This window comes from Carassius auratus, chromosome 34 (genome assembly GCF_003368295.1).
Source record: "Carassius auratus strain Wakin chromosome 34, ASM336829v1, whole genome shotgun sequence".
NCBI classification, from domain to species: domain Eukaryota; kingdom Metazoa; phylum Chordata; class Actinopteri; order Cypriniformes; family Cyprinidae; genus Carassius; species Carassius auratus.
Window position 1 is genome coordinate 14,747,020 of NC_039276.1, and position 8,839 is coordinate 14,755,858.

Here is an 8,839-nt window from a genome sequence, read left to right on the forward strand (position 1 = left end):
GTTTTTGTTCACATTTACTTTGAATTTGGTTCAAACATGATTTGAATTAGAATTTAATTGTTTAATAGTGCAAATTAAGTGTCTCAGCCCAAACACTGATTAACCCATTTAGAAGGAAGTAAGCCATCTAGTGGCAGTAACCTGTTAAGTCAGTTCACAGCTGGCATCTCTCTGATCTCTTTCTGTTCGGTTCTGTTTTGAATTGCTTCATCTACTTTTACCCTTTCTGATTAATTTCATAATTATTAATGATACATTACTGTTATCGTTGGGTATTATAGGGCATTTATTCCGATTTTCCTATTAATTCTTCTCACCTGCTTATTTTCAATTTTGATTTAAACCAGTTTTGAAATTTTTAATTTGAATTAAGTTTTCTGCTCACCAGGTTAAGCCACAGAGAGTGAATACGCCCCTTTGTGGTGAAAACCAGCTTCTTCTTCTCCCGTGCTCATTCCTGTCTTTTGTTATTTATTTTATTATTATTATTATTATTTTTTTTTATTATTATTATTTTTTTTTTTTCCTCTTTAATTTTTTTTTAATTATTAATTTTTTTTTATTATTATTATTATTATTTTTTTTTTCATTTTAGTTTTATTCAACTTTTTATTTTATTTTATTCTATATAGCCCTTTTTGTTGTTTATCTTTCCTCTCTCTTTTTGCTTAGATTATTTTGATAATTACCATCATTATCATAAGCTTTTGTTTTTGTTTTATCATCATTAGGTAAAGCTGTTTACCTCTCATTTCTACATATATATTTACTCAGTTGATGATTAAACAAACCAAACCTTAATTCACTTTAAGTTTCCTTTGTTCATCCTTTGTGTATTTGATTGTAGAACTCCTTTGGTGATAGGACAGTCATCTCAGGTTTCCAGTGAGCAAGGGGGCCAACCGGCGTTGCCAACACTGGCCGTGAGTGAAACTCGGTCCCTCTTATCTCTGTTCGTTTGCGGCACGCAGTGGAGACATCAGCAATTTGGCACTCCAACGGTGATCAATCAGTCCAGCCGACACACGACGCAATCTCTGGGACCAGTACCTAAACCGGGGGCTAAATCGGGGCCCACTTTCTTTTCTAAAGAGAGGGTTCTGGGGAACAGCCCAATTTTGTAGTGCTGTCTGGCGGTTGACATCTTGGTGTTGCCGGTTGTGTTAAAAGTCACAAGCTGTTTGAGAGGGCGCAACGTCAGAGTAACGGAGGGCCAGGGACACTGCGGTTGAGTGTTTGGGAGCGCCAGGGAGGCTGACCGTGCCGCTGGATTCCACCAGGTGAACCAAAAGTGATAAAACCTATCCACTTATTATAAGGCGCAGGATATTAGATATTCCCCCTGATATTTATGTTAAGTGTTTGGTCCATTTTCCTCTGTAAGCCACACCCTTTTCCTAGGTCTCTTACTCCCCTAGCCGCACGTGCTGTAGGCCCCTAGCAGAAACTCTTGTGAAAAGCAGCAGGCTTAATTTTTTTTTTTTTTTATTCTCTACCTAACACTTCTAGCGTTCTTATTCAGTCCATTTCATTGCAGACCAATTTATTTGGTGTTTTGTTTTCACGGTGCTCTTTCCTATCTTCACCTTTTTGCATGCTGTTGTGATTCTGTTTCTTGCAGTTCACCGAGAGACCCCAAGGAGAGCTAAGTAGTAGAGCGACAACCGAGCAGCCGGTGTCACCAGGTGACCCACGAGGCTATCCCCTGTCAAGTCTCTATTTTGGGCCGACCCTAATTGGACCCGCCTCCCTGTCTAACTGTCTGCACCAGTTAGCCAAAATTCTTATAGACGGCATAGCCGTATGATAGCTCGTTAACCAGAGAACGAACTTGCATTGGCCTCTTTGTGTGTGTGTTGTGCTTCTCTTGTCCGCAGTGAGCCAAGATGTCGCGTGCATCCAGTCCCGCAGTCCCTTGGGATCAGCTAGCGACATGGCTGGAGACGATGACGACCTCCTTCCTGCCAAAGGACACCAGTGACCTGCAGCACTTGAGCCAGGGACAACTGGATACTGAGATGGACCAGCTGATGGCGAACGATCCAACGCAGAGTTACACCCACAAAGAACTTGCCAGGATCACAGGGACCCTAGCTCACCTCCTCATCGCCCAGGCAAGGATCAGCGAAAGGAGCAACCACGACTTGGAGCAGGAAGCCGTGGCTCTGAGACTTCGAGTGGAGGAAGCCCTACAGCGTCAGGCCCACACCCAGAGTCATCTAGATAAGCTTACCGTGGTGATGAGATGCATAGCAGATTGTCATCACTCAATGGCTGGATGTCTAAGTGGTGCCCACAGAATAACATAGGTTATATAGACAATTGGACGAGCTTTTGGGGCAGACCTGACCTGTTTAAAAGAGATGGTCTTCATCCCTCCTGGGGTGGCGCCACTCTTCTGTCTAGAAATATGGCAAATAGTCTTAGTGTTTATACTTGACTAACTGGGGCCCAGGTCAGGAAGCAGACAGACTGGCTAAACCGACCGTCTGCTAGCTGCCTCCCATCACAGAGGTCAGTTAATTCTCAGCACATAGAGACTCTTTCACCTAGATATCACACTATAGAGACTGTGTCTGTTCCCCGAACTAGAAAATACAAAAAACGTCCAAACCAAGTTAAGGTTAACAATTTAATTGAGGTTCAACAAATAAAAAACAAATGCAATATGGATAAACAAATTATAAAGATTGGCTTATTAAATATCAGATCCATTTCTACGAAAACACTTTTTGTAAATAATATGATAACTGATCATAATATAGATGTGCTCTGCTTGACAGAAACCTGGCTAAAACCTGATGATTACATTATTTTAAATGAGTCCACCCCCCAAGATTATTGTTATAAACACGAGCCGCGTCTAAAAGGCAAAGGGGGAGGAGTTGCTTCAATTTATAATAACGTTTTCAGGATTTCTCAGAGGGCAGGCTTCAAGTATAACTCGTTTGAAGTAATGGTGCTTCATATAACATTATCCAGAGAAACCAATGTTAATGATAAATCCCCTGTTATGTTTGTACTGGCTACTGTATACAGGCCACCAGGGCACCATACAGACTTTATTAAAGAGTTTGGTGATTTTACATCTGAGTTAGTTCTGGCTGCAGATAAAGTTTTAATAGTTGGTGATTTTAATATCCATGTCGATAATGAAAAAGATGTATTGGGATCAGCATTTATAGACATTCTGAACTCTATTGGTGTTAGACAACACGTTTCAGGACCTACTCATTGTCGAAATCATACTCTAGATTTAATACTGTCACATGGAATTGATGTTGATAGTGTTGAAATTATTCAGCCAAGTGATGATATCTCAGATCATTATTTAGTTCTGTGTAAACTTCATATAGCCAAAATTGTAAATTCTACTTCTTGTTACAAGTATCGAAGAACCATCACTTCTACCACAAAAGACTGCTTTTTAAGTTATCTTCCAGATGTATCCGAATTCCTTAGCATATCCAAAACCTCAGAACAACTTGATGATGTAACAGAAACTATGGACTCTCTCTTTTCTAGCACTTTAAATACAGTTGCTCCTTTACGCTTAAGAAAGGTTAAGGAAAACAGTTTGACACCATGGTATAATGAGCATACTCGCACCCTAAAGAGAGCAGCCCGAAAAATGGAGCGCAGCTGGAGGAAAACAAAACTAGAGGTATTTCGTATTGCTTGGCGGGAAAGTAGCATATCCTACCGAAAAGCATTAAAAACTGCTAGATCTGATTACTTTTCTTCTCTTTTAGAAGAAAACAAACATAACCCCAGGTATTTATTCAATACAGTGGCTAAATTAACGAAAAATAAAGCCTCAACAAGTGTTGACATTTCCCAACACCACAGCAGTAATGACTTTATGAACTACTTTACTTCTAAAATCGATACTATTAGAGATAAAATTGCAGCCATTCAGCCGTCAGCTACAGTTTCGCATCAGACAGTGCACTATAGACCCCCTGAGGAACAGTTCCACTCATTCTCTACTATAGGAGAGGAAGAATTGTATAAACTTGTTAAATCATCTAAACTTACAACATGTATGTTAGACCCTATACCATCTAAGCTCTTAAAAGAGGTGCTTCCAGAAGTCATAGGTCCTCTTCTGACTATTATTAATTCCTCATTGTTATTAGGACATGTCCCCAAAACCTTCAAACTGGCTGTTATTAAGCCTCTCATAAAAAAGCCACAACTTGACCCCAGAGAACTAGTTAATTATAGACCAATCTCGAATCTCCCTTTTCTGTCCAAGATACTAGAAAAGGTGGTATCCTCACAATTATATTCCTTCTTGGAGAAAAATGGTATATGTGAGGATTTCCAGTCAGGATTTAGACCGTATCATAGTACTGAAACTGCTCTCCTTAGAGTTACAAATGATCTGCTCTTATCATCTGATCGTGGGTGTATCTCTCTATTAGTTTTATTGGATCTTAGTGCTGCGTTTGACACAATTGACCACAACATTCTTTTGCATAGACTTGAACACTTTGTTGGCATCAGTGGAAGTGCATTAGCATGGTTTAAATCGTACTTATATGACCGCCATCAGTTCGTAGCAGTGAATGAAGATGTATCATATCAATCACAAGTGCAGTATGGAGTACCTCAAGGCTCAGTTCTAGGGCCGCTACTCTTCACGCTTTATATGTTACCCTTGGGAGATATCATCAGGAAACATGGTGTTAGCTTTCACTGTTATGCTGATGATACGCAGCTCTATATTTCCTCGCAGCCCGGTGAAACACACCAATTTGAAAAACTAATGGAATGCATAGTCGATATAAAAAATTGGATGACGAGTAATTTCTTACTGCTAAATTCAGAAAAAACAGAGGTGTTAATCATAGGGCCTAAAAACTCTACTTGTAATAACCTAGAACACTGTCTAAGACTTGATGGTTGCTCTGTCAATTCTTCGTCATCAGTTAGGAACCTAGGTGTGCTACTTGATCGCAATCTTTCCTTAGAAAGCCACGTTTCTAGCATTTGTAAAACTGCATTTTTCCATCTCAAAAATATATCTAAATTACGGCCTATGCTCTCAATGTCAAATGCAGAAATGTTAATCCATGCATTTATGACTTCAAGGTTAGACTACTGTAATGCTTTATTGGGTGGTTGTTCTGCACGCTTGGTAAACAAACTACAGCTAGTCCAAAATGCAGCAGCAAGAGTTCTTACTAGAACCAGGAAGTATGACCATATTAGCCCGGTCCTGTCCACACTGCACTGGCTCCCTATCAAACATCGTATAGATTTTAAAATATTGCTTATTACTTATAAAGCCCTGAATGGTTTAGCACCTCAGTATTTGAATGAGCTCCTTTTACATTATACTCCGTTACGTCCGCTACGTTCTCAAAACTCAGGCAATTTGATAATACCTAGAATATCAAAATCAACTGCGGGCGGCAGATCCTTTTCCTATTTGGCGCCTAAACTCTGGAATAACCTACCTAACATTGTTCGGGAGGCAGACACACTCTTGCAGTTTAAATCTAGATTAAAGACCCATCTCTTTAACCTGGCATACACATAACATACTAATATGCTTTTAATATCCAAATCCGTTAAAGGATTTTTAGGCTGCATTAATTAGGTAAACTGGAACCGGAACACTTCACATAACACCGTACTTTCTACATCATTAGAAGAATGGCATCTACGCTAATATTTGTCTGTTTCTCTCTTGTTCCGAGGTCACCGTGGCCACCAGATCCAGTCTGTGTCCAGATCAGAGGGTCACTGCAGTCACCCGGATCCAGTACGTATCCAGACCAGATGGTGGATCAGCACCTAGAAAGGACCTCTACTGCCCTGAAAGACAGCGGAGACCAGGACAACTAGAGCCCCAGATACAGATCCCCTGTAAAGACCTTGTCTCAGAGGAGCACCAGGACAAGACCACAGGAAACAGATGATTCTTCTGCACAATCTGACTTTGCTGCAGCCTGGAATTGAACTACTGGTTTTCGTCTGGTCAGAGGAGAACTGGCCCCCCAACTGAGCCTGGTTTCTCCCAAGGTTTTTTTCTCCATTCTGTCACCGATGGAGTTTCGGTTCCTTGCCGCTGTCGCCTCTGGCTTGCTTAGTTGGGGTCACTTCATCTACAGCGATATCGTTGACTTGATTGCAAATTAAAACAGACACTATTTCAACTGAACAGAGATGACATCAATGAATTCAATGATGAACTGCCTTTAACTATCATTTTGCATTATTGAGACACTGTTTTCCAAATGAATGTTGTTCAGTGCTTTGGCGCAATGTATTTTGTTTAAAGCACTATATAAATAAAGGTGATTGATTGATTGATAAGCTACTTCTCGAGACCCAAGACCAACACGAGAAAGAGAACGCTACAGATCCAGAACTACAGAAAGAAGTGGAAAGACTTCAAAATGCCCTGGAGAATCTTCGTCTGGACACAGACCAAAGAGAACATTTGGAGAGAGAAACCCGAGAGAGACTCGAGGCAAAGCTCCGACAAGGTGACGCTCTCCTTGAAAGGGCTGAAATCGAACTGAAAGAAAGAGATGCTAAAGTGAAGGCCTATGAAAATCACCTGGAAATGGCCCGAGCTGAAATCCACGACCTTACACAGCGTAAAGACTCTCTAATAGATGAACTTGACATGGTTCACAGAGAACTGAAACATTCTTATAGCCTGCAACGTGAACAGAAAGAGGAAACACACTCCACAGAGTTTCCCCTGGCCAGTGAACCCCAGCGTGTCAGCCAAGAACTTCGAGCTGGAAAAGGGGGTGAAAGCCTGCTTTTCAAAATGTCACCAGCCAGCCTCCACGAACCCCTGTCAGCAGTGGGGGAAGGAAAACCCTTCCAGAAAGTCCGGGTCACCAGCCACGGACACATAACTCCAAAAGAACTGGACAAGCTGGCTAGAAACATCCCTACGTTCAACCCAGATCCTGCAGGAGGCCACGACATTCACGCTTATTTACAAGATATAGACTTTCACTTGCAAACTGTCACCAACGTAACCACTTGGGACAAATTGTACCTGCTCAGAATTACGTCCAGTCGTGAGGTACGCAGTTTCTTAGACCGTCAACCAGAGACTGTCAAAATGGACTACCAGCAACTGCGAAAAGCTTTGGTGCGTGAATTCTCTGATCCAGAATCAGACCAAGGGCTAGTAACCGCAATGGACCTCAAGCAAGGTCGACTTGAAACCCCACCAAATTTCTACAACCGACTGCGACGTGCCTACTTCGGAGCGAGGAATGAACCAGGCATGGAGGAAGACGTCAACTTCCGAACTTTGTTTCTGCGAAACCTCCATCCTACTGTCAGCCACCATTTGGGAGTGTTAGCGTGCCCGCGTAGCATGTCAACGCAACAGTTACGTGATTTAGCACATAAGGCCTACACCAAACAAAAGACTGTGTCAGAAAAGACTGTAAAGCACCCAACTATTTGCTCTGTCTCTGAGTCCCATTCAGAGTTGACCCTAGAGGGCGCCCAACAGCACCCAAGTTATACACCCATCAACCGAGAGTCAAGACCGTTCCAAGCCAGCAGAGGGCAGCGCGGTCGCGGTGGTGGTGCCCGTCCGAAGCACCAGAACGACCGCTCTGGAATATCCTGGGACCGGCCTCGCCCCTCCCATAACCAAAAGGGGGGGGCCACCTGGGAAGCCGGCCGGCGACCCAGAACTAGCCAACCTCCAGCCTCCAGAACACCAAGCCCAGGGAGGCGGGAGGGGGAACACTCTCGACGTGATGCTTGGAAACTCAAGGCTGAGCCCACATCTAAAAAGGAAAGTGCAGCCACATCCGAAGCTGCAGAACTTCTGAGAATACTGAGAGAGTTCCTTCAACAGAAACCTCACAAGGAGGACAAGAAGGATAAACCAGACACCGCATGACTAAACCTTATGCCTGAAACCAGCAACACTCCCAACGTCTCCACAACTGAACCAAGCACACAGAACACTGTTTGTCAACCACGAACTATTGAACTAGCTGTTGCCTCATCAAACAATAGCAACACCCACTCAGTCCAGCTGACGTCTGCACCTCCTGACCAAGAAAGCATCATCCCACACACTGAGGTGCCAGAAAGTGCTGTTTTGGTTATCTGTACCCACAACGAAACACACAAAACATACCCTAACTGTTTATCGATCAACACACAAGCCCCAACACCAAAACCTGAACCTGATCGAGAAGGGAGTGGCTCGGAAACTCTACCTAACCATCACTTTAGAAAAGGAAATGAGACTCGAAGCCCTTGTGGACACAGGCTCAGACCTCACGTTGATTTCGGCTCAACTATTTGATAAGCTCAAATTTGAAGCTCAGAGACAGAATCGAACTCTAAATTTTCACACTTGCAAGCTGAATGTGCAGTCATACAGCCAAAATGACATCCAGCTCAGAAATGTAGCTCCCATCCACCTGACGATCGGACCTATGAGCCTAGTACATCCTATTTATGTCTCACCAATGAACAATTATTCATTTCTCATCGGGAAAGACCTGCTTGATCGCTTTGAGCCTTTACTAGATTTCAAACAGCTGAAAGTCTGGGCTCAAGTGCGAGAACCTCTTCCCCTCCAACCACACAGGTCGCCGGTGCCAGACGGTCAGGTCACAGAGGTCACGAGAATTCCCACGGTGCCAGACGGTCAGGCCACAGAGGTCACGAGAATTCCCACAGAGTCAGACTGTCAGGTCACAGAGGTCACGGGAACCCCAGCAGCCAGCCATAGGTACCCAGCCTCAACAATGAACCAAGGCTCAAGTTCGATCCTCTGTACCTTCAAGGCCACTAAAGACTCTGATACCTACTGCCCCAATGTCAAAAC

At 43.0% G+C, this 8,839-nt stretch overlaps 1 protein-coding gene across 1 annotated transcript; it reads left to right on the forward strand.

The window, feature by feature from the left end:
* The first annotated feature begins 6,318 nt into the window (after positions 1-6,318).
* On the forward strand, positions 6,319-8,157 carry LOC113053279 (uncharacterized). Its single transcript, XM_026218180.1, has one exon. It carries the CDS (start codon positions 6,581-6,583, stop codon positions 7,895-7,897), a length of 1,317 nt encoding a protein of 438 aa, XP_026073965.1. The 5' UTR covers positions 6,319-6,580; the 3' UTR covers positions 7,898-8,157.
* Positions 8,158-8,839: the final 682 nt, after the last annotated feature.